At 55.6% G+C, this 25260-nt stretch overlaps 1 protein-coding gene across 2 annotated transcripts; it reads left to right on the forward strand.

Annotated features, from left to right (window-relative positions):
- Window positions 1–11459: 11459 nt before the first annotated feature.
- On the forward strand, window positions 11460–22499 carry SLC48A1 (solute carrier family 48 member 1; the record flags this gene model as incomplete). 2 transcript variants are annotated; one of them, XR_013958559.1, is made up of 4 exons in its annotated part: window positions 11460–11598; window positions 18894–19061; window positions 20210–20663; window positions 21166–22499. XR_013958559.1 is itself a non-coding variant. In XM_080635529.1 (3 exons), the coding sequence occupies 3 exons, from the start codon at window positions 11460–11462 to the stop codon at window positions 20344–20346; spliced, it is 444 nt and encodes a 147-aa protein (XP_080491655.1). In that variant the 3' UTR covers window positions 20347–22499. The 2 variants fall into 2 exon arrangements, 1 of the variants encoding a protein (XP_080491655.1); XM_080635529.1 differs by having other exon boundaries at window positions 20210–22499.
- Between the last annotated feature and the right edge of the window lie 2761 nt (window positions 22500–25260).

Below are 25260 nucleotides of genomic sequence, written 5' to 3' on the forward strand. Positions count from 1 at the left end.
CTTCAACCGGTAACCGCCCGCCCGCCGCTCCAGCCCCGGGACCGTGCGCGCTGCCGGCTCCGGGCCCCCCCGGGCCCCTCCGCGCCGCCTCCCGCCCGGCCCCGCCAACCTTCAAGCGGCGGCGGCGGCGGCGGCGGCGGGGGGGGGGGACGGAGCCATCGTGGCCGTGGCCGCGGCTTCGCGGCGCTGCTCGGGGAGGGCTCGGGACGGGCCGGGATCGGCTCCGCCGTCGTCGCCGCCGCCGCCGCGCCGGGATGGGCGCGCCCCGCCCCCGGGAGGGCTGGGACCGGGAACGGGAACGGGGCTGGGAACGGAACGGAACGGACCGGAACGGGAACGGGAGCGGGACTGGGACCGGGACCAGGAACGGGAACGGGAACGGGAGCGGGGCTGGGACCGGGACCAGGAACAGGAACGGGAGCGGAAACGGGAGCGGGACCAGGTCCGGGACACGGCGCTCCCCGCCCGCAGCCCCTCTCCGCCCGCCGCCCTCTGCACCGGGGCATCCCCCCCGCCCCCAAGGCCTTTTGGGGACCCCCCAGTGCTAGGGATGGTGTGGGGGGGTCCCAGCCTGGATTCCCACCTATGGAAGCCCCCATGCAGCCGGAGTCCCATGCATACCCCTGGGACCCCTGTTACTGGGATTGGGGTGACTCCAGGAGGCCGTGTGGACCCCACTGAGACCCCAGGGATGGGGGAACCACAGGGCCCCCCCTGCCCTTCTCCATCCCGCAGGGCCCAGGCTGATGGGGTGGAGAGAAGAGGGCCCCGGCGTGCAGGGAAATGGGGTGTGATTTGTACGAGGGAGGTGGCCCCAAGCCTCTGGCCGGGGAGGATGGAGGAGCAGAGCTGGGAGTGCGGTGCTGGGGCTTCTGGCTGCAGAGAGGGGGGTTCCTGCCAAAAAAGGAGCTTTTCCTTTGGAAATAAACCCTGGTTTTTACTAAAAAAGCCAGATTTAAAACCATTCTTTAAAGCAGCCCCCACCCCAATGTGCCTGCACACGAGCAGCTCTGTTGGAGCATCCTCGATGCTCTGCTGCTCCCTGCCTTGCTCAGGCACCCCAGGGTCACACCAGGCTCCCCGGGCCTGTCACTGCTTGGGGTAGGGGGGGAGATGGGATGTCCCAGTGTGGCCTTGGGTGAATCCTTGGGCAGGAAAAGGAGGATGAGGAGATGCTTCCTCCCATTGCCTGCTCCGAGACCTTGAGGCTGTGCTTGCTGTGAGCCGGGATCACAACCACCTCCCACATGGAATTCCAGTGCTGAGGAGTCTCGCACTGAGCCTGCCCCTGCTGACAGCGTGCCTGGAACCCATTCATGTGCGTGGTTGTTTGCTGTGGGTCCCCAAGCCAAAGCAGGGAGCTGCTGCACAACCACCCTTGGGGGCAAATCCCTTCCAGGATCTCGCTAAAGGATTCCCAGTGGGATTCGCAGCCAAGCAGGGGCTGGATGAGGCCGAGCACTTCAATGAGCAGTGTTTAAAACACCCTGGAGCAGTTCCCCATCCCCTTCCCAGCTGAGGCCCCTTGGCCAAGGCAGATGTGTGTGGGTTGATGGAGGCGGCCTGGCCTGGGCACTCGGGCCATTAGAAATGGGCACAAAAGCTCCCATTTGATCATTGTGCTGCAGAAGGTGCAGTTGGCACAGTGGGGAGCGGGCACAGACCCTGCCCGGGGGGTGCAGGACCCTCTTGCTCCTTTAATGGAGCAAGTTCTGTGTTTGCAGCAGCCAAGGATGCTGCAGCAGGGAGGGACCTTGGAAATGTTCCCTGCATGCACCACCCCATCCCATCTATCCCATCCCACCCCACCCATCCCACCCCATTCATCCCATCCCACCCCAGCCACCCCATCCCATCCCACCCATCCCATCCCATCCCATCTATCCCATCCCACCCCACCCCATCCCATCCCACCCCATCTATCCCATCCCACCCCATCTATCCCATCCCACCCCATCTATCCCATCCCACCCCACCCCATCCCATCCCACCCATCCCATCCCATTCAAAGATGTGGAGCTGCTGGAGCGAGTCCAGAGGAGGCCGTAGGGATGCTGCTGCTCTGGAGCCAGGCTGAGAGAGCTGGGCTGGGTCAGTCTGGAGAAGAGAAGGCTCCTGAAGGGGAGACCTGAGAGCAGCTCCAGTGCCTAAAGGGGCTGCAGGAAACCTGGAGAGGGGCTTGGGACAAGGGATGTAGGGACAGGCCAAGGGGAATGGCTTTAACCATGGAATGGCTTGGGTTGGGAAGGACCCTTAGGCTCACCCTGTAACCCCTGCCATGGAATGCCGGAGCATTGGCATCGTGCTGGGTCACCGGCTCCGGCCACAGGGCCGCGTTTCCAGCCGGCTGCACCAGCTGGATTAGCTGGGAGCAGTGAGCTCCTGCAATGCAAACAGAGCAGCTCTGCTCTATCTGGCTCCTTATCTCGGTGTTTAACCGGCTCCTTCCACCAGCACTTGGATAATGATTAATCTCCCGGAGCAGGCTCTGGCTCCCTGGAATCCTGGCTTCCGATGGGATCTGCTGGAGGCTTGGCAGAGGGGGGGGTTCAGCTGCTGCTCCCGGATGTCCCACAGGGAAACTGGTGCCAACGGCTCTTTGACCCCTCAGATCCCACCAGTGGGATTTGACCATCAGTGGATGGAGCTCCCTTCCCAAATCCTCCAGGTCTGGTGTTTCTGGATGGGATCATTCCCATTAATGGCTGTTACTTCCCATGTGTGGGGAGAAACGGGCTAAACCTCCCATTTCCATGGGTAGCTCAGGGCACGAATGGTGCATTTGTCACCTCCCGTGGTACCTCAGCCCATGCGACCCCATTGACCCCCTGATGTTCATTACACACATCACTAATTACAGCCTGCTCTATCACACTCCCATCTCCTCCATCACCAAGGGACCATGGTGGCAGTTACCAGGAGCTGAGTCTCCAGCAGGATGTGCCTGTTCCTTGGGAGGTGGGAAGCTCCCGTTGGTCTGGGGTGCTCCCACTCCATATCCATCCATCAAACGCTTCCTGACCCCTTCCCAGGGCTGTAAATCAGAGCAGGGCTTGCAGGGTGATGGTGTTTGATGCAGGGCTGGTGTTTGCTCCTCAGCGGTCACCACAGCCCCGGTACCCATCAACAGCAAAGCTGTGTCCTGCAGTGGAGGGGCCGCAGTGGGGCTGGGGGCAGGGTCCATGTTTTCATGGAATCATGGAATCCTGGAATGGTTTGGGTTGGGAGGGACCTTAAAGCTCATCCAGTTCTATGGGGCAGGGACACCTTTCACTAGAGCAGGTTGATCAAAGCCCCGTCCAACCTGGCCTGAATGGGATGGAGCATCCAAACCTCCTCTGTTCAGCCCATTCCAGTGTCCACCACCCTCTTTTTCCTTATCTCCAACCTGAACTTCCCCTGTTCCAGTCTGAACCCATCACTCCTCGTCCTGTCACTCCAGTCCCTGATGCAGGTCCCTCTCCAGCATCCTTGCAGCCCCCTTCAGACACTGGCAGCTGCTCTGCTCCAGCCCCAGTGTTCTCAGCCTGGCTCCATATGGGAGCTGCTCCAGTCCCCGAGCATCCCCGTGGCCTCCTCTGGCCCTGCTCCAGCAGCTCCTTGTCCAATCATTTTGTGGTCATTTCCCTGGCTGTGGGACTCGGCATTCCCAGGACGGGTGCCCAGACGTCGCCTCCAGCTTGGAGCTTTAAATAGCTGAGCACAAATAAAGGTGGCAGCAGAAACAGTCTCTATCCTGGGGTGATGCTGAGGCCTGGGAGAAAGCAATGGATAAGGGGGGGGAAATCAGGGGGTGCTGCCATGGGGCTGGGTGCTTCGATGGGGACCCTAAAATCCTCACCAGCCATTTCCTAAGGTGTTTTCCCACCTTTTCCCTTATGCCGACAAGAGCTATGAGGCCAATTTCAAGCCCCCTCCATCCCCAGGCTCCTCTTGGGCCCTTCCATAAATCAAAGTGGGGCTAAAGCAGCATTCCAGGGAGGCAGGGGCCAGCCCTGGCTTTCTGTGGGAAAAGCAGCCAAGGTTGAATGTCAGCACCGAATAAAGCTCCTGGGATGCAGGATAAACCCCTTGGTAGCTCCAGGGCTGGCCTTTCCCAGCGAGGAGCAGTGGTTCCCAGGGGATGAGCCCCATGTGCCATGTGTGTTCATGGGAGCAGGGTGATGGGTTTGCACGTGCAGCTGGGTTTGGGTTGGGGATCACCCAGTTCCAACCCCTTGGAGAAGGCTCCTTAAAGCGGTGTGCCCAGAGAAGCTGTGGCTGCCCCATCCCTGACAGTGCTCAAGGCCAAACCAAGCCAAACCCTGATATTCCCCTTAAACCACCTCTTTTGGCTCCATTGGCTGGAAATCAGTGGTGGGCTCTTGTGTCTTTGCACCGGAGCAACCCTTTGTGGTGCTGATGGATGCGTTTGCCAGCAGATGGTTGGAGAAATCTGTTCTATTCATCATCTCTTTGGCTTCCCGGGACAAGATAACAAATCAGGCTTGCAAATATGATGCTGGGGGAAATGGCTTTAAATCACGGCACTCCAGTCCTGGTGGTTTATTCCTTAATGCAGCTACTTTATGCGTTTCTTTTCCTCCAACTATATATATTCCCACTTTATTGGCTAAGCCTTTCCTAATTTATATTGGCATTACTTTGATTCATGCAACTTTCCTCCTGACGTTATTATTCCAGCACAGCTTTGCAAGTGTCTCACTTGGTGTTAAATAACCTTCGCATTCAGGCTGCGGGAGCTGGGCTTGAATAAGCGGTTCTGCTCCTAAGTGCACAGAATTAGCATCTCTTCTGCAATTAACACCCGTATGCTTGTTGAGGTGAAGAAAACAGCTCCAGGTATCATTTTAGCCATAACGGGAGCCATTTGGGATCATGGATTGGATAGGAGCAGGAATCTGGTGCCGTGGAAGTGCTGCTGCTTTATGAGGAAGGAAGGTTTCAGTCTCTCAAGCAGTTGCATTTATGCCCCTTTAATTATCATTAGCAGAGCGTGATGTGTCTTGTTCTCCTGGTATTTCCATACCCTGTTTACTCCTTCCAGTTCTTCCTGGAACGTGATTCCCAGATTCCAGAGGTGGGAACTCCTCAGATCTGAAGCCAGGGATGGTTTATCAGCAGCCCTCCAGGAAATGGTGCTTTCACCTCCCTCTGCAGACCGAGTGTCTCTAAATCTACCCATCCTTACCCCTAAACCTAAGCTTAAGCCTAACCCTAAACCCAAGCCCAAGCCTAACCCAGTCCATCACACGTGGATGTCAGCACCACTGCACCAGGATGGTCCCAGGCATGGATGTGAACCAACCTAAGGAGGAAAGCCAGCCTCCAAGGCCAGTTTTCCTTGCTGCAAACACCATTCCATCACCCCTCGGCCCAGCCATGGCTGCAATCCCTTGGGAATGCTGAACTTAAGAGGCTTTCCCTTACAAAGTGCTTTAGATCCATGGAGGAGACAGCAAGACAGAGACACTGAGACACCAAATCACCCCCAGGCCAGGCACCAAGTCACCAGGAGACAGGGAGATGCTGAGACACGGCAGCATCTCATGGACCGCATCCCTGAGAGCCAGCACCAGCAAAGGGAATCACACACCAGAGTCCATTGGGAGCCCATGGAGCCCACGAGGAGCTGGCAGGCTTGAGTTAAGGAAGGATTAATGGGAGAAGAAGGCAAAACAATGGCTTTTTCCCAAGGGACCATGAAATCCTCGCTGGAACCAGGAAGGGCTGGAACTTCCCCGTTTCCTTAACTTTTCCTTCTTCCTTTTGCCCCTGAGGCTTTAACATTCATGGGGTCTAAATCCTTCTATTTTCCTGTTATTCCCATATACCAAATGGTTCCTTAAAGGAGACAAAACAAAGCCTCGAGGACAAATCCCTCCCTCTCCAGGAGGGAATGGGACGGTTCCAGGAGGAGCCACCAGCCTGTTCCCAGCTCACTGAAAACAACCCAGGCTCCCCCCATCTCGAGTGATTTTCCTGCTTTTGTTCCCAGATCCAGGCAGGATCCAGCTTTCCCACCTACATCATGCAGGGCGGAGGGAGGAGGAGGAGGAAGGCGATCCCGCATCCGGTCGATCCGGCTGTTTCCCAGCTCTGGCTGGGCTTGGAGCAGGAGCAAGAAGCAGGAGGAAGACTTTGCTCTGGGCAACCCGCTCGGTGGGTGCTGGTGATGGAGCCAAGTGAAGATGCTATCCAGGGTTTCCCACTGTTGTGGCAGTGCCAAGGAGCTGGGAAGCCCGGTTTGGGTTGGGAAGTGGAAAATATTGGGATGAGAAACATCCAAGCTGTGGAACAGGAGCGTCTGTTCCCAGCTGAAGCGGCTCCTCCTCCTTTCCCTACTGCTCATTTCCATCTCATTGCCTTCGCCTGCCAGAGGTTTCCACCCCTTGGAGCAGGACCACACATGGCTGCTTGGGATGGGGATGTCCCGGGGTGGGGATGCTCTGGGATGGGGATCTCCCAGGGTGGGGATGCTCTGGGATGAGGATGTTCTGGGACGGGGATGCTCTGGGATGGGGATCTCCCAGGGTGGGGATCCTCTGGGATGGGGATGTCCTGGGGGGAGGGAATGCTCTGGGATGGGGATGTCCCGGGGGGGGAATGCTCTGGGATGGGGATGTCCCGGGGGGGGAATGCTCTGGGATGGGGATGTCCCGGGGGGGGAATGCTCTGGGATGGGGATGTCCCGGGGGGGGGATGCTCTGGGATGGGGATGTCCCGGGGGGGGGATGCTCTGGGATGGGGATATCCCCGCTGCTGTGGGCTCCTGCTAATGTGGAGCATCCATAAACTGCTTGGAGAAGGTCTCTGCTGGTTGCCAAGGGGCTGGCACCCATCCCTGCCGCTGGCTCCAGCTCTCCCTGTGGTCAGCCAGGGCACGGAGCCGGGTTTAACTCAGCCCCAGAGTGCTGGCAAGGCCAAGCGAGCAGCTCTGCAGCCAAAGGGGCATCCAAACACCCTTGTCCAGGGCTGTCGTCGTGTCCCCATGTGCCTGGAGGACGCAGCTCCCACCCGGTCCCATGGGAGCGGGGATTTCCTTGTGGTCTGATGTGGATCTTGCCCTGAGACATGGCCCAGAGCAGCCCATGGGGAGCTGCTCCATCTCACTGTGTCTGCTCACTGAGTCCTTAACCACTTACCCATGGCACTCCTGGATTAGGGTGATGCAGAGGCTCAGGGAATTGTGGAAACCACATCTTTTTTAGCTGAGCATCCCCAAAAAAGCTGCTCCTTTTGGGATGCTTTTTCTATTCCTATTGGATTCCTTTTTCCCTCCTTCCACAGTGAAGGATTCTTGTCCAGTGGTTGCATGTCTCTCCTGGGCAAAGAAGGACGTATAGGTTGATTACCTCTCATTGCTTCCTGCATGGATGGAGACAATCCCCGTTTGCTGAGGGAGGGATGCTGATCCAGGTAGCACTGCCTTTCCACCGCGCTTTTACACTGTGACACCAAACTGATCCTATGGAGCCAGGCTGAGAGAGCTGGGCTGGGTCAGCCTGGAGAAGAGAAGGCTCCTGAAGGGGAGACCTGAGAGCAGCTCCAGTGCCTAAAGGGGCTGCAGGAAACCTGGAGAGGGGCTTGGGACAAGGGCCTGTAGGGACAGGCCAAGGGGAATGGCTTGAACCTGCCAGAGGGGAGACTGAGATGAGCTCTTAGGCAGAAGCTCTTCCCTGTGAGGGTGCTGAGGCGCTGGCACAGGGTGCCCAGAGAAGCTGTGGCTGCCCCATCCCTGGCAGTGTTCAAGGCCAGGTTGGACACAGGGGCTTGGAGCAAGCTGCTCTAGTGGAAGGGGGCAGGGGGTTGGAACTGGATGAGCGTTAAGCTCCTTCCCAACCCGAACCATCTCATGGTTCCATGTAAAAGCCGGTTGCTGTCCCAGACAGGCACTGCAGGGATTTAAGGTGCAGTCGCTTCTTGGGTGCCATTCTGCGGAGCTGGTGGAGATCCTCACCTGGGATGAGGTGACTCATGCCCTGCAGTGCCCGTTGCTCTCACCGCCGGCTGCCCGGGCACGTCTGCACGGCAGCAGGCACCGAGGGTGATGCCAACCCCTCTGGGTGCCTTCCGCAATCTCAGCGCCGCTCTCACCCTGGTGCTGCCGAAGGGATGCGCACGCTGCTCGCTTCGGCATCTTGGTTGGTGTCAGCCTCAGCCCAGCTTGTTCTGTGTTGCTTATGGTCTCGTGTCCTGTCACATAACCAAGCCAAGCACCCTGGAGCTGAGCTCCTCAGCAGACCCACACATGGGGGACCCAGTGGCCAGCTCCCAAGTCTCCTCTGATGGATGGTTTCTAATGCAGGGGAGCTGTTTCCTCCCAGTCAGCAAAGGAACACATCAAGGGATGTTTAGAATTCATGGGGAGCTTCTGCTCACCCAACACCCCCAAGTCCTTCCCCTCAGGGCGGCTCCATCCATTCTCCACCCCATGGATTGCCCCATCCACGTGCAGGACCCCGCGCTTGGCTTTGTTGAGCTCCATGAGGTTGGCATTGGCACCTCTCCAGCTCATCCCTCTGGATCCCATCCGTTCCCTCCAGCTCCCACCACACAGATCTGCTCGTCTGCACCACCACCCCCCCCCCCCATTCCCAACACCTCCTGCAGGAATTCCATGCTGCGTGCACGTACCCGGCAGCAACAAGCGGCGTCAGCAAGCGCCAGTCAGCGATTCTGTGCTGGCACAAGGTAGAATAGAACCAGCTCCGGCTCCGTTCCCTCCACCCAGGCTCTTCTCACCCCGACCTCCTGCCAATTGCCCAGCAGGAATTTGGAGGCGACTTCTATGGAGTCATCGCAGCTCTGCTGAGTCTGCCCGAACGCATGGGGCTAAGACCAAAAGGGTTTGTGGGGCAGACTTGGAGGTAGAAACCTCCCCGACCTGATTGGAACAAGCGAGTCTGTCCTTTGGTAGATGAGCAAGGTCCAGATGGAGCAGGAAGTCATCCAGAAGGATTTGGGGACATAGAATAAGGATTTTGGGAGCAGGATGAACCCTGAGACCAACGTCGGGGATGGGCAATGGATCTGTTCAAAGGATGCAAGAGGGAGCTGGAGGTGGGTAAGAGCTGTCTCCAGGCTGGGTGATGGAGACCTTGGGCTGACAAAAGGGCATCGAGGTGGGGAAACACTGGGAAAGAGTAAATGTTGCTTTGGGAAGCAGAATAAAGTGGCCTCATGGATGTGATGTACAGAGGGGTTGGAGGTAGATGTGATTTAAGGTCACCTCCAACCCAACCCATTCCATGACCATGCATCTTTGCAGCATCCATCCCAAGGGCCTTTGAGTGTTTTATTGCAGTCACTGAGTCTCTGAGGGCTGTGCTCAGCCTTGGGATGAGTCAGGCTGAGGCTGGACCCAGACAAGCTCCAAGACAATCCATGTGTTCCCCAGTGACCGTGACCGATGCACGTTCAGCATGTCAGGAGTGAGGTGCGCACAGAATAACACAGCAAGATCCAAGGAATGCTGCTTCTCCTTCTGGGAATTCAGCCAAGAACATGATCAGGCTTCATGGATCACATCCCATGAGCTGCTCTTGAGCTGGAGGAGCTGAATCCTCAGCCACATCACTCATCCCCAATGAACATCGACACGTGGATGTGCCATGAGTGTCCTCATCATTGTGTCCAGCACAAAATGAGGATGCTCCGCATCATCTCCATGTTTTCCGATGGTTTCGCACTCGTTCCCCTCCACTCAGCACTCGTTGAACCACATCTGGATGCTGTGTCTGGTTTTGGGCCACCCGTATGAGGTAGGCATCAAGGAACTTGGATGAGCCTGGAGCAACCTGCTCTACTGGAAGGTGGGTTGAAGCTTTAAGGTCCCTCCCAACCCAAACCATTCCGTGATTCCATGAACAGGAGTGAATTCCATGGAGATTCACCAAGATGGCTGGAGGCTGGAGCATGGTTGGAAGCTGGAGCTTCTCCATAAGGAGAAACTGAGGAAATGGGGCTTGTTCAACCTAAAGAAAAGTCTTGGTGTCCCCTAACAGCACCTGGAGCACCAGCAAGGTTATTGGGAAGATGGAGCCAGGTTCTCCATGGAGCTTCACTGGAATCAGAGGGATTCACTTGGGATACAGGGAGCAGCTCCATCCCTGCTGGTTTCCAAGGGAAGGAGGGAAGGGGAGATGGTGTTTTAGGGATGTCTCAGACTGAAGGAGAAGGAGGCTGCTGCCATCTAGAGCAGAGACTCCTCTGTGTGCGCTCACAGCAGTCAGGATGCGCTTCCTCAGTGCTGGAAAGATCATCTAAAGAGCCTAAACCTGGGAAGTTAAGGAAAAGCCATTACGAGCTGGACCGGAGCGAGTCCCGGATTCCAGGCTCCGGGCAGAGCATCCTTCCCTGCGGCACCGCTCCCATGAGTGCAGTGAATTGATTCAAAAGAGGTGGGAAAAGCCCGTTCCTGCCTCCATCCCGCAGCACATTCCCGCTTCCTGGGTTTGGTGCAGCCAAACCTGGCCGAGAGCTTGGACACGGAAGAAATAGGGAAAAAGAGGGGGAAAGGGAACGGGAAAGCCCCCAAACTATTGAAGAACTTTAATGAGGCTGCCTCAAACCACAACCCTGCAGCCGTCCTGCCGTCCCCATGTCCTTCAGATCCCACCATGTTTCCCTATGCCCCCCCATGTCCCATTGTCCCCTATGGCCCCCCTGTCTCCCCATGTCCCCCCATACCCCCTCTGTGTCCCCGTGTCCCCATGTCCCCCATATTCTCCAGGTCCCCCCATGTCCCATTGTCCCCCCTGTCCCCTCCATGTCCCCAAGTCTTCCCAGTATCCCCATGTCCCCCCATGTATAATTGTACCCTATGGCCCCCGTGTCCCCCTGTGTGCCCATGTCCCCATATCCCATGTCCCATGTCCCCCATGCTCTCCATGTCCCCCCATGTCCTATTGTCCCCAAGTCCCCCATGTCCCCCCATGTCCCCAAATCCTCCCCGTATCCCCATGCCCCCCCCATCCAATTGTCCCCTGTATCCCCTGTCCCCCCATTTCCCGTTGTCCCCTGTATCCCCATGCCCCCCCATGTCCCATCGTTCCCTATATCCCCGTACCCCCCCATGTCCCCCCCATGCCCCCGTGTCCACCATGTCCCATTGTCCCCTATATGCCCATATCCCCCCATGTCCCCCTGTGTCCCCGTGTCCCCTATATCCCCATAAGCCCCTATATCCCCATATGCCCCTATATCCCCATATGCCCCCATGTCTCCCCATTTCCCATTGCTCCCTATATCCCCATATCCCCTCATGTGTCCCCGTGTCCCTTATATCCCGATATCCTCCCATGTCCCCCCATGTCCCATTGTTCCCTATATCCCCATATCCCCATGTCCCCCCCGTGTCCCTCCCACCCTCTCCGTATCCCCGCCCCTCCCCTGTGTCCTCCCGCCCGCTAGGGGGTGCTGCGCCGCGGGGGCGGGGCCTGCGCAGCAGCGCTCCGATGGCGGTGAGCCGGGCGCTCGGCCTCCGCTTGGCCTACGCGGCGGCCGGGGCCCTCACGGGGCTCTCGGTCTTCCTCAGCTGGAGCCTGGCGCCGGGCCTGCGGCAGCCCGCCACGGCGGCGGCCGGGGGGCTCTCGGGTACGAGCGGCGGCCACGGGCCGGGGGGTGCGGTGGTGGCGGCCCCGGGCTTGGGGGGGGTGAAGGGACGGGGCAGGGGAGCGGCCGGAGCGCCCCAGGGGCCTGCTGGGCCCTGCGCGGGGAGCACCGAGAGGCCTGAGGAGCCTGGGCGGGGGTGCACGGGGGCGATGGGGAGGCCAGGCCGCGCCTTGGCCCCTTGGTGCATGAGGAGCGTGGAGGGTGAAGGGGGAGAGCTCTGTATGGCCACAGGGCCAGGCTGGACACAGGGGCTTGGAGCAGCCTGCGCCAGGGGAAGGTGTCCGTGCCCATGGCAGGGGTTGGAAGTGGATGGGCTTTAAGGTCCCTTCATCCCAAAGCAGGCTGGGGTGGGGAGGTGACAGCAAGGTGTGATCTGGGGCTTGGGTCAGCGGTGCTCTGCTTTAGGGGTCTCTAGGGGATGCTTTCGTGGCCCACACAGGAGCCCCTGAGGGGCTTCTTGTGCCTATGAGGGGATAACTTGTATTAAGAAGCTTAGGGAGACGTTAGCTCAGGTATTGGGCTCTGTTTGCGTCTTGAAACCGCCGTTGCGGGACACAGGAACTTCTGACGCTCATCCCTTTGGGACGAGGGGAATGGATTCATGGATTGGGTAACCTCGCTGCTGGCGGGGCTGGAATTGTTCAAGTCTTCTCCGTGCTCCCAAGGAGGCTGCTTCTGATGTAAGATCTAAGGGGGAAAACCCCAATGTGGAGGAGGTTTGTGTTCTGGGATACAGCACTGTTATACTGGGATACAGCACTGTTATACTGGGATACTGCACTGTAATACTGGGATAGTGCACTGTTATACTGGAATACTGCACTGTTATACTGGGATAGTGCACTGTAATACTGGGATAGTGCACTGTTATACTGGAATACTGCACTGTTATACTGGGATACTGCACTGTAATACTGGGATACTGCACTGTAATACTGGGATACTGCACTGTAATACTGGGATAGTGCACTGTTATACTGGGATACTGCACTGTTATACTGGGATAGTGCGCTGTAATACTGGGATAGTGCACTGTTATCCTGGGATACTGCACTGCAATACTGGGATACTGCACTCTTATACTGGGGTACTTCACTGTTGTACTGGGATACTGCACTGTTATACTGGGATACTACACTGGAGACTTCAGGTTCAGGTAAAGAAGGTGTTCATTTGCTTTGTGTCTGGCATAACTCGTTGACCCAACAGGTTCTTCGTGGTGCCTTGCTGACCAAGGCTTTATCTACAGGCAGAGAAGGGCAGGAAAGGAAGTTGCTGACCTGAAAGCTTGCACTGTGCAGCCATTGCAGAGTTCATTACCAGGCCTTGCTTTGTGCCTTGTAATCTGCTCCTAAACCTCTTGGCAACTCCCTTTGTCTCGTTCAGCATCACATAATGCACAAAGACCTTCTTCCACGCCAGTACATGTGATGCTCAAGTGTGCGCTGCCCTGTGCTGGATGGGTGCAATGTCTTTAGCACAAAGAGGGGGTTATTTTGGCTCCTGTGTGCCTTTTGCATGCAGAAGCTTCCAGAAGTGACCTGAGAGTCTTGCAGGTTGAGGGCAGAAGAGTGCTTAGGCTGGTGAATTAGGCACCTCTGTTCCACATTAACACATCTCTGATGATGCCAGCCTCCTCTGTGAGTGTGTTTGCACGTGTTCATCTCATTGGAAGGCTCTTTCTGCTTTACCCATCACCTCCTGGGTGCTGGGAGGGATTGCAGCTCTGGTTGCTGTGCCTTTAGGTTGCCAGGGGTGTGTGTTTCAGGGTGTTTATCCATCGTGTTTCCCCTCTGTTAGGAGTCCTTCTGACTCCTGTTGCGTTAGGAGGCTGTATCTTTCTCTGTAATCAGTTCATCTCTTGCTTATCTTCTAGAGAACCCTTCCTCCCATGGCTTGCATTGAGATCTGCCCTCCCCTGCTGCTTGCACTGACTTTCCCTTGCTCTGACACATTTCCTGGCCTTTAAAGTAAGGACTTAGCTCAGTATTAAAGGGGAAACTGCCACAAAGGAGTCTGGAACTGGAACCCTCAGTTATGAACCCCAAACCTGTGATTTAAGGTGCTGAACAAACTCCCTTTCCAGTCTTTCAGGTTGGCTCATCCTAAACCCTCCGCAGGATGCCTAGGAAAAGCCACTTGTTAATCCTCAGAGCATGCCTCTGGCCACGCATACTTGGGAATTTGGGGATCACCTTCAATCACATACACACCTTGTTGTATGCTCCCTTCTTTGGAGCACAACCACCCAGCCCAGTGCTTCTGCTGACCCGAGGGGCTCCATGGCCTAACCCCAACCCCGGAAGGCCATTCCTGAGTGGCCAGCAGCTGCTTTGGTGACTTCCCATGCCATTTGGAGCTGTTCATTCCTGTTTGTATCTTTGACCTTCTCCCCTCACTGCCTCAGATGAGCTGATTTTCCTAAGCCAGCCACACATCTCTAAGCAACTCCCACGTTTGCATTCGGCCAGAGGCAGTTTCAAAGCGAAGAAAGCAATTGAATGTTTTCAGGATGTATCCAGCCCTTTCCTGAGTGCTTTTTAATGTCCTGGTGGAGCCATCTCCTCCTTTTCAATGGAGTAGCAAGAGAGGGGTTGGTTTTCCGCTCCGCAGAGACTTTACTGGCTGTTTCCAAGATATTTCTGGCAAGGTACAGAGCTTGTGCTCAGTGAATGTGATGTGGAGCAGGCGTTAAAGCAGCTGCAGAGGAGATGAGACACAAAATGTGCTTTTCAGACACTTGAAACTGTGCAAATACCTGGTAAGTGAAGGCAAAAGCAGCTTCTTTATGCTGCAGGCAGAGATTCTCTGAAGGCTGATAACTACATATAGTAGATCTATTGATGCAGATGGGTTTGTTCCGCATCCAGGCTGGAATACCATGGCCAAAAGCATCATAGTTAGGGGTGAAAGCAGTTAAAAGTGGTTGGATTTGCATAGAGAGTACTACATGTTGTTTGCTGAAGGTTCGGCCCCTGCTGTAGTTAAGGAGGGAGGGAAAGCTCGGGTGGGAATGCAGGAAAAGCTGCACTTGGCTTGTGCTTAATGGTGATTTAATGGGAGGAGAGGATGAGTCCTGCTGAAGAGGTGGAAAATGTGAGCCTGGATCCATCTGGACTATGGCTGGCAGAGGCACAGCGCAGCTCAAGCCTGTCCCCTCGTGTCCTGCCTCTGAGGTGTCCCAACAACAACCTCCTCCTCACACATGTGCATCCCAATGGCTGTCCCACCAAACCCAAACTGCCTGGAATAGCAACACACTCAAGTGCACGTGTCCAGGGGGGAATTCTGCCAAGTGCAAGCCAGTTTTCACTGGAATTCTCCGAAGGTTCCTCTCCTTCTGAGAGCTGTTTTCCTAAAATACTCCAGTGTTGCTCCCCAGCTCTTTTGGCAGCAGGGCTGTGGAAGAAAAGCTGGTTTTAAAGCTCTTCCCAAGCAGTTGGGGCTCAGCTTGCTTGGCTTTAGCTCCCGGATGGAAGCATTTTACCCTTTGTGAGCATCCAGCAGACAAGGCAAAGAAACAGCGACTTGGGGTTGGCTGCTTTTGGAGGGGGTATTTCTGATGCTCCAGCTGGAGCAACGAAGGGCAGGAAAGACTCTTGAGATGGAAGAAGTCCCTATGGACTTCATATTTTCCGGGCAGCTTTGCCTGTTCCTCCTCCTTTTTAACCTCCCGTTGTTTCCATCCTCCTCTGCCACCATCAACACACATTTGGAGCCTCAGGAGGCTGCAATGAGTGTGTTCATTGCAGAACAGCCCCAGCGTTGTTTACGGGCTGCTTTTTGGCCTCTGTTCCTAGACACAATGTCCTGAGCTCTGAGCTCAGGGGAGCCAGCTCTGCAATGCAGTTGGGGTGTGAGGAGCAGGGGGGGGCTGAGCAACCCCGTTGTGTTTGCCATGGGGTTGATGTTTGGGGAAGGGGAAGATTTGGCTTCGCTCTGCCCAGCTTTCAAAGGGGGCTTAGGGCAATATTTAGATAGGAGGGGTTTTTCCTGCCCAGGTTTGAGCTTTTGAACTTGCAGAGTTTATTTCAAGTGGTTCCAAGTATGCTGTAAGCTTTCTTTTGGGGGCTTTTCAATAGGAATTCATCTTGTCCAAGTACCTGTTCACTTGGAAGTCAACAACCCCCCTGCTCCGTCGCTGTTGTTTCAGATGTCCTTGGGGCTGTTTCCTTTTCCTGGAGCTCTGTGTTCTTGGGATAAGCAGGGTTTGATTTAAAGGCAACTTTCCCGTTGCTCCCTGTCGGAAATCCCTTGATTGTGTCTTATTTGAGGCTCGTTCCAGCCGTGACGTGGGGGGGTCAGGTTTGGGGTGGTATTTGAAGCAGGAATGTCACCGGAGCAGAGGAGCAGGTTCAGGGTTTGCTGTTGTGTGTGAATGCAAAGGAGGAGGAGGTTTAGAGGACATAGCCTGAGGTGGGAAAGGAAACCTGAGGCTCCTGCAGTTAATCATTCCCAGCTTTCAATGAGGCATAACTTATACTTCCTAGTCCAGTAAAACCTGCTTTAAAGCCTGGGGTTTGGAGCTGTGGAGCTGAAAGCTGCTCATGGGTTTGTGTTAAACCTTTTGCTCTCGAGGTCTACAAAGAGATTTGATGTGAATTGAAACTCCTGGGGTGGTTTTAGTGTCTCCCTGTGGTAAGGAAAGGCTTTGCCATAAAATGGGACAATGAATGTGTTCTGTTGGTGAAGAGAGGTGAGTTTTCCTTTCCTGAGTGTTTCAGTTGCATTAAACGGGAATCCAATGCTCCATTCCAGCCTTTTCCTTTGGAGTCTGTTAGAAACAGTGGGGGTTTTCCTCCTCCTGAATGCTCTGTGTGAGTAAGGAGTAGCTTAAAGAGGCTTTGTTAGCAAAGGTGTTTCATCTCTTGCGGTGTTTGTTAGCGATAGCTTTATTTAGCCCATAGATTCCATCCAATTTCCAATAGCTTTCCAAAATTCCAAGAGCTTGGGATGCCCCAGCTATTCCCATGCCTTTGCCAACATCTGGATGATGCTTTTACTCCCTTTTGCGGCTCTTCCTTACTTCTGAGGAGCACTTGATGGGGTTCAGGTGCCCACTGGAGTATCTCCCAAGCTGGTTAAGCAATGAAGAAAGCAAGTCCTGCTCTTGTGTCTCCTCCTTGTCCCTGAGGGCTGGAGGAGGCTCCTTTCCCCTCTGTCATGGGGTAAGGAAGATGACAGGGATGTAAAAGGATGCCCTGAATTTCCTGTGTGAGCAAACCCTTCAGCCCGTGCTCTTTCTGCTTCGTCATGGATGAGGCAGAGTTAACCCAGCACAACAGTTTGCCAAGTCACTTCCTTCCAAGTGCTGTGTCAGGCTTCAGGAGCAGGGCAAGGGGCAGGGGCAGGCCAGGAAGATCAGTGACCCCTCACGTGCTGCCTCTGCTCTCCCAATGGAGAGCTTTGGGAGCACCAGCGGCAGGTTTGGGGTGGAAACAGCAGCAGCTTGACTCAGCACTTGGCCATGGATTGTGCCCAATCATGTGGGAGGAGAAGCAGCTTCTTTTGCTGACTTAAACCACACAAGTTCCCCATTCCTTTCCAAGATGGGCCTTGAACTTGCTCGAGCAGGAGCTGGAGGGTAAGGTGCAGGCAAGGAAGTGGTTGTTCTAAGATGCTGAGGCATCAGCTCCTCTGTTAACCCCCATGGCAGGGGTTGTGCCAAGGCACTGGTGCATCTGCAGAGCTCCAGAGTATGAGCCACCAGCGCTGGGATGTGGAGCAGTGTCTGTAGCTGAGGCTCAGGGGGATAATGCTGAGTGCCTGGAGCCAGAAAACACACTGAGACACTGCTTAGACGAAGCGATGCACTCATTCTGCCTTGTTTGCTGGGTATCAGCACTGTACCCTTGGGCTTTTAGTTCACCCTGAGTGCTTTTGCTTTTCTGTTGGGGTTTCAGGGAAGGTTTTCCATTCCTGAGCCACCCTTGAGGGTATTTCAGCTTGTGTTTGCTCCATCCCAAGACACTGAAGAGGCAAACCCTGTTGCCAGGTTCTCCCATCAAGCCTCCAATGGACTCTCTGTGTATTCAACTCGATCCAGAGCTGGATTCCAGCTGGAAAGGAGCTGGAAGCTGCTGGGGAGCTCAACCCCAACTCCAGTGGCTCTGTTGGGTGACTCTCCTCCATCAGCTCCTTTTCTCTGCACCCTCATACATTCCATGGGAAGCATTGTGTACAATGACCCTATCCAGTAACAAAGGAGCTTGTGGCTGGCCTTGATATTAAACTGGAGTGGGCAAAGCTGCTTTTGCTTCCTTTGGCTCTACCTATAGGTTGAGTTAAGGGCTTCAAGGAGGTTTAGTCACACTGTGACTCAGCTTGCTATAATTGGACTTGATGCTGCTTGTACTTGGCATTGTGTAATGGGGGATGACAGGCAGGCTTGTGCTGGTGGGTTATGAAGGCTTTGACAGGCTTTAAGCATGTGAACAGGCAGTTCTTGCGTTGAGAGGCTCTTGTCATTGTCTTTCTGAAGTGTGGGGAAGAGGGAGCAGGGTTTAGAACCAGAGAAGAGAAGGAGGCATCATTTTCCTCGGGGAAATTGTTCTTCAAGAGGGACGTGGAGCTCTTGGAGCGAATCCAGAGGAGGCCACAGAGATGCTGCGAGGGCTGGAGCAGCTCTGCTCTGGAGCCAGGCTGAGAGAGCTGGGCTGGGGCAGCCTGGAGAAGAGAAGGCTCCTGAAGGGGAGACCTGAGAGCAGCTCCAGTGCCTAAAGGGGCTGCAGGAAACCTGGAGAGGGGCTTGGGACAAGGGCCTGTAGGGCCAGGCCAAGGGGAATGGCTTGAACCTGCCCGAGGGGAGACTGAGATGAGCTCTTAGGCAGAAGCTCTTCCCTGTGAGGGTGCTGAGGCGCTGGCACAGGGTGCCCAGAGAAGCTGTGGCTGCCCCATCCCTGGCAGTGTTCAAGGCCAGGTTGGACACAGGGGCTTGGAGCAAGCTGCTCCAGTGGAAGGGGTCCCTGCCCGTGGCAGGAGTTGGAACTGGAGGAGCTTTAAGCTTCAACCAGGCTGGGATTCCATGATAAAGGTTTAGGTGAAGCCCTCCCTGTGCCAAGCTGTAATCAAGACCTGGATCTCAAACCTGTACCGAAGAAGAGGGATGCTCGTGCAGGCAGGGATTTATCCTGCCACTTCCCCTCTCTTTGCGGGGGGCACGACCATGAATCCTTAACGTTCCTTGCTATTCCCAGTGGGATCTGTGGGCTGTGTGTTGCTGAGGCACCCGTGTGTGTGCTGCCTGTCCTGACTGCTCTTGCTGTCTGATCGATCAGGTGTTCTGGCGCTCTGGGCCCTGATCACGCATGTGATGTATGTGCAGGATTACTGGAGGACCTGGTTAAAAGGGCTGAGGTTCTTCCTCTTCATCGGGATCCTCTTCTCAGCTCTCTCCGTGGTGGGATTCTGCACCTTCCTTGTTCTGGCCATCACCAAGCACCAGTGTAAGTGCTTTGTTCGAGCAGGTAACTGGGAGAGGTGATGCTGGATCCAGTGATGCTGGGATGGGGTTGGAAGGAACAGAAGAGGCTGCAAAGCAGAGCTGGGGGTGCTGCTGCCATCCCTCTGAGAGGTGTTAAGAGGCTTTTGGAGGGGGGCTGCAAGAATGCCCCTGCATTTCCTTTACCTGATATCTCAATGACACAAGACTAGTTCTGCTGCCCACCGTGTGCCACTGCCTTAGAGCATCTTCTGACATATAGAAGCTGCCTTTATAGGCCCGGTCTAAAGGCTGCTGGGAGGCAGTCCTTGTTTTCCAGCTTTGTTTCCTATAGGGACTGGAATTTACTTGTTCCTCTGACAAAGGGGATGCTCTTAGCTCATAAAGCAGGTGGGTGAGGATGGTAAACTCCAAACAGGAAGCAGCAGAGGGAAAATGCCTTCTACGCTCAGTCAGCATCTAAAGCTGTGTGGCTATAAAGCACTTCCCATTATCCAAGGAGGGTTCAAGTTAATTCCTCCCAGGATTTGCTTGGCCACAGAGCAAAGAAAGCAGGCTTGGGGGTTGTTGGTTTTAGAGCCTGGCTGTTTGTTGCTTGCTGCATTTGGGCTGCGAGCCACCAAGAGTCCTGGTGGTGGTGTACTCGTGGTGGTGGGCAAGCTGTGTCAGGTCATAACCCACCAAAGAGCCCTTGGCTTAGCCTCAATACACGCCCTGTGGAGACTGGAGTGCTTCAGCCTTGTGCAAGGGCATGAAAACACTCGTATGGGGTCCTTAGGAATACACATGGAAAGGGAAAAGCAAATATTTTCCGTCACCTTCCTTGGAGACATGAGGCAAAACTGTTTGGGGGGAAATTTATGGGGTTTTTTAGGGAAATTGAGGGTTTTTTTTTTTTAGGGAAGTGGAGGTATTTTAGGGAAAACCCTAATTTGGGGGGAAAACCACAGCTGCATTACGTTGGTCATGTATGGAATGCTTAGGACTGAGGCTTGGAATGAGCGGGATTTACTGAGGTTGGGGTATCTTTGGCTTATAGATGCACACCAAAAAGCTCTCAGGAGCTGGGAGTGGGGGGGGGGTGAGCTGGGTTTTTCCTGCGTGAGGGATACATGGGATTTTAACCTGGATTTCTCTCCTTTTCTCTCCTAGCCCTGACTGATCCCAAAAGCTACTACCTGTCCTCCGTCTGGAGTTTCATGGCCTTGAAATGGGCCTTCCTGCTCAGTTTGTATGCTCACCGCTACCGGAATGAGTTTGCAGACATCAGTATCCTCAGTGACTTCTAACACTTGGACTTTCAAACCTCGTCTGAAGGTGCTGGATGCTTGAGGTGCCCCCCAAAGGCAGGAGATGTACGAGAGGCAGAGAAGGAGCCTCCCCAGTGCTGCTTGGTTTGTCTTGTCTGCAGTAGGGGTTTTGCCTAGTTGCTTTTACTCCACCATTGCAAGTGTGGCTGATGATGCCCATCCATCTGTAACCTCCCTGGAGTCCCTGGGTCTGGTGGGGAAGGGAGAGACTCCGTGTGCTCCAGCACAGCAGGTCTCCATCCACTCTTTGCCCTGCCCTGAAGTTCAGGACATCCAGAGCCCTCCAGGAGCTGTAGGTTCGTACCTCATGGCTGCAGCACCCAACACCTTGTCCTCATGGGTGCATCACCAGCATGCTTCAGGTGGGTGCCCCAGCACCCTGTTGTGTGGATTCCAGCTCCTTTTGCACTGCTCTGCCCTTCCAAGAGAATGGAAGGGATGAGGGGGTCCCTTTTGTACCTTCCAGCCAGTGCATCGCCCAGCAGTTTCTTTTCACACGTTGTAGGCAAGGTCAGCTCGTTCCTGTGGTCTGGATGAGCCCAAAGGGACGGGCCAGCAGCAGAGGAGCACCAAGGCTCTGTCAGAGATGGGCAGTGTTGTTTCTGGCTGCTCTCCAGGATCATTTTAAAAGGGAATAGAAGGGCATATTGAACACTCGGATGTGTAGCATTTAGAATCAGGTGTTTGGGTGCAAGAAGTGCTGGGCAAAGGCTCACCCCAAGCTCTCAGATACATGAGTCTGCTTAAGAAAGAAAACCTCTTGTTTCCTTTGCTTTGCTTTCCTTCGTTGCCCTGTAGCAGGATGGGAGAGGGGAGGATCGTGGTGCTCAGCAACAAGAAAGGTCTCCAGAGCCAGCTTCCAGCACGCCTCAGCGCCGCAGCTGTCGTGCAGCCGTGGATGGATTGCTCTTGTGCAGTGAGTTAGGAGGTGACAGGTTGGAAGCCCCAGGCCATGACTGCTGCTTCCCTGCAGCTCAGCCCTGTGTGCCACTGCCCTGACAGCCTAAACCCCAGTGGGGCTGGTGACCTCTATCCCTGTGGTTTGCTCCCCTGAAGCCTCCCAGCCTTTACATCCTCAGTGTGTGCTGAAGGCTGTGGGCTGCTCCTCTGGCCCATCCAGATGTTGGGGTGATGGTGTTGGAACTGGGAATAGTGACTGTCATGGATAATTCCATAAGGGGGTGAGGAGAGAGGGAGGAGAAGCTCCTTCCCTTGCAGACCAATGGGAGATGAACAAGGTGGGTGCTGGAAGGGCCTCCATGGCAGGGGGTGGGTGATGGGACCTGCTAAGGGCGTTGTGACAAGCTTCCATGTACAGGGGTATTGGGTTGTCCTGTCTGTCACCTTGTCCTCGTGGTGTGCTCCAGCTGAGGGGTGTTTGAATCCCTCTCCACACTCACAGGCTCCAGCCTCACCTTCACTGGTCTCCGTTTGCCTTGGGAAGAGGAGTGCTTCAAGCCCGCTCAGTTGAGCTGTTGAGGGCATGTTGGAGGTGTCAGCAGCGCATCGTGTTCTCCTGTGTCTTGGGTAGGAAGATCCTCGAGTAGATGGATTGGGTCAATGGGTAAGCCAAGGTTAGAGCAGGGGAGCCAGGCAAAGGCTGGGATGAGAAGTGATGACTTAGGAAGTCAGCACTCAGGCTTTTCAATACTGAAGTCTCCCTCTCTGCTGCAGCCTGGATGCAGAGGGATGGGCGCAGGGATGGAGTTGCTCGTCCCCCTCCTCTGCTCAAAGCTGTGGAGCTGGCGAGTGGGTTTAGCATTGGTTGTGTCAATGAACCAGCTCTTGCTGCCCCAGCATAGCTGTGGCTGGAGGGAAAACTGGGCTCTGTTGTCCTTGGGATGCAGGATTCCCAGCGCCGGTGAGGCTGATGGAGCGCTGCAACTGCCTTACAGCCAAGCATCCCGAAACCTCACGTCTGGCATCATGGAGCACCTCAGCAGCTCCTTTCTTGGGGGAAATTCCCCCAGATCCCTTTCTCCCGGAGGTTTTTAACGTGTATTTCTGTGGCTGTACCTTTGCCTACAAACAGCTCCTGGAATTCTCCCCTTTCTCCAATGATTTAGCTCTGGAATTCCAGCTCGGCTTTTGCAACGCTGGGGTCTGTAAATAGATAATCTATTTTTACATGGTTTCTGCTTCCTTTGCACGCTTGCTGCTGCGGTCACGGGGGGGGGGTCATGAGTGTGTATCCCAGTGTCTCCTTGTACTAAACCACACTAGAACTTGTATGTGGCACCCCAGTAAGAGCAGGAATACAGTGTCTTTCTCACCAAACCTGGATCTGGAGTGGTTTTTCCCTGTCAGGATGTGATATTCCATCTCTCTTTTCCCTTGGGCGGAACACTGCATCCGGGCTGCATCCATTGGAATGTGGAGGTATTGTCCATCCCTGGCAGTGTTCAAGGCCAGGTTGGACATGGAAGGTGTCCCTGCCCATGGCAGGGGGTTGGAACTGGGTGAGCTTTAAGCTCCTTCCCAGCCCAACCCATTCCGTGTGTTTGGATTAAGCCATCAGTTTCCCAAAGGATGGGGGAAAAGAGATGCTGTAGCCTATGAGCACCCTGCTTGTGGGATTCTGGGGGCCATTGGGTGCACTGAGAGCTTGGTGCCCACCTAGGAAAGGGCAGGGTCATTCCTCTGCAAGGCCTGGTGATGGGACATGGGTGGGTGATACCTAAGGTACCAAGGGTGGTACCCAAGCAGCCTTAAACCTGTGGAGCTGATGCGTTGGCTCTTGCCATCTCCAGGTGGGAGTAAGCATTGCCCAGCCTCCTGCTGCACTGTGAGCATCTCCTTGGAGAAATCCACCATGGAGCAGCGGGTTTGGAGGAGGCCCTGCATGGAGATGCCCAATCCCACGTGGAGATGCCCCATCCTGCATGGATACCCGCATCCTGCAGCCCCGGTGCTTGAGCAGCCTCTCCTGGCTTCACACAGGAGGAGTCAATCCCTGTCTCCACCGGGCACAGATGAGGGGGATACAGGAAACCAGCACCTCCTCTTCCTCATAGGACTTTGGGAAGGAGAAGACAGCTTTTGGAAGCTGAGCAGGGAGGGGAAAGGCAAAGCCATGCCTTAAGCTATTGATGGAAGGTCACTGGGAGCATGGTGGGGAGCTCTGCTCCAGCCAGAGGTGCTGTGAGCTCCACTGGGGGCTGCTGCTGGTGCAGAGCCCTCATCCCAACCCTCATTGTGCTGGATGAGCCCTTGGGCTGCTCTCCCCATCCCAGTCCTGGTGCCACAGATGCTGGGACCAGGACCCTGCGCTCTGCCCCGTGCCGAGGCCCCGCATCATCCCCATCATCTGCTTCCTGTAGCGCAGTAATGGGAACATTTGGAATGCATTTGGGACGTGTTGGGATGGCGTCTCCCTTTGATGCTTCTCCTGCAGGAGGGATGCTTCCAAGGCCCCGTGCTGTGCTGGGGAGAGCGAGCCAGCTCCGAATCCCACCTACAACTGACGTGAGTTTGCTGGTCTCAGCGACTCAAGTGGCCACTGGCAATGAAGGGGCTCGGAGCAGCTTCACTGCGAGAGGTCTCCTCCATGGGAGGGATAAGGGGGCAATAAAGGGCCCCGTACCCCAAAGCAGCACCTTTTGGCAGCAGGATGAGAGGGGGAGATGGGGCTGAGCCCCCCCCGTAACCCAGCTGGGAGCACCCATGGGTGCAGGGCGGGAAGTAGCCAGGAGAGGGCAGCAGTGGCTCAGCCATGGCTGGGGTTGGGGGGGGAGAAGGGCTTCTCCAAGGAGCAGCATCTTCATCCTCACGTCCTCATCACTGCGATGTGGGTCCAGAGCAGGCCACGGAGACGCTGCGAGGGCTGGAGCCCCTCTCCGCGTTAAGATGATGGATTCGGGTCCGTCCTTCTCTACGTGCTGCTCCCCAAAGCCATGTTGATCCCAGCCCCATTCCCAGCACAGAGCAGGCGTTCCCGTCCCCATCCAGCAGCACCTTCTTCATACAGATGCCCCCTTTTCACCATGATGGAGGAGCAGCAACGTTCCTACCGCTGGCACTTGGCAGCATAAGGAAGTGCTCAGGAAGCGGGCAGCATCTGCTGGATTTGGCTTGCAGAAGACCTTTGGAGCCGGAACGGAGCAAAGCCCAGCTCCGTCTGCATCACACCACACGTCTTGGACAGGGCTTTGGGTGACAGGGTCTAATGTGAGCTGTCCCTGCCCACGGCAGGGCATTGGAACTGGATGAACTTAGGGTCCTTTCCAACCCAAACCATTCCAAGTGCAGGTCTCCAACAGCTTTGCTGGGCTTTTGGCTCAAGTCTGTTGCTTGCCCCCACCGGTGGCCCTGATCCCACCTTCCTGCCTGAGGAACACTTGGATTCAAAGCCCCGTTAAGCAGAACGCCAGGTTTTTTGCATTGGAGCAAATGTGCTCTCAAGATGTGCGCGGGGCGGAAGCGGCCGTTCAAAGGCTTCAGAGCCGCAGCCCTGCCGTGAGCTGGGGCTGCTCAATGTGGACCCTCAGTGCTGGGGTTTGATGCTCGGTGCCTGCTGGGGGGGGCCCATTGGGTCTCTGGGTCTCTAAGTGGGAGCCGGGCGGTGCTTGGGGTGTCCAACAGCTCTAAGACAGGGGGCAAAGAGGCCTTGAGGCATCCTTGGTGTGACCGTGGATGGGCCAAGCAGTGGGAGCACAGCGCTTGGGGGGACCAGGCAGGAAGCTCAAAGGTCTGCCCTGTCCCTGTTCCCTTGGGAATGTCCCCCCCATCCCAATGGGTCTCATCCAGCTGGGAGCAGGAGGGAGCCGTGTGCTCCAATGGATGCAGCCCAGCATCCAGTCCCATTCCTCAGTGTCTGGATGGGGTGGTGAGGACAGGAAAACCTCCCTGTGAGGAGCATATCCCTGCCCAAGACCTCTTTGCTGGAGCCCAAAG

This window comes from Psittacula echo (genome assembly GCF_963264785.1).
Source record: "Psittacula echo genome assembly, chromosome: 27".
Taxonomy (NCBI): Eukaryota; Metazoa; Chordata; class Aves; order Psittaciformes; family Psittacidae; genus Psittacula; species Psittacula echo.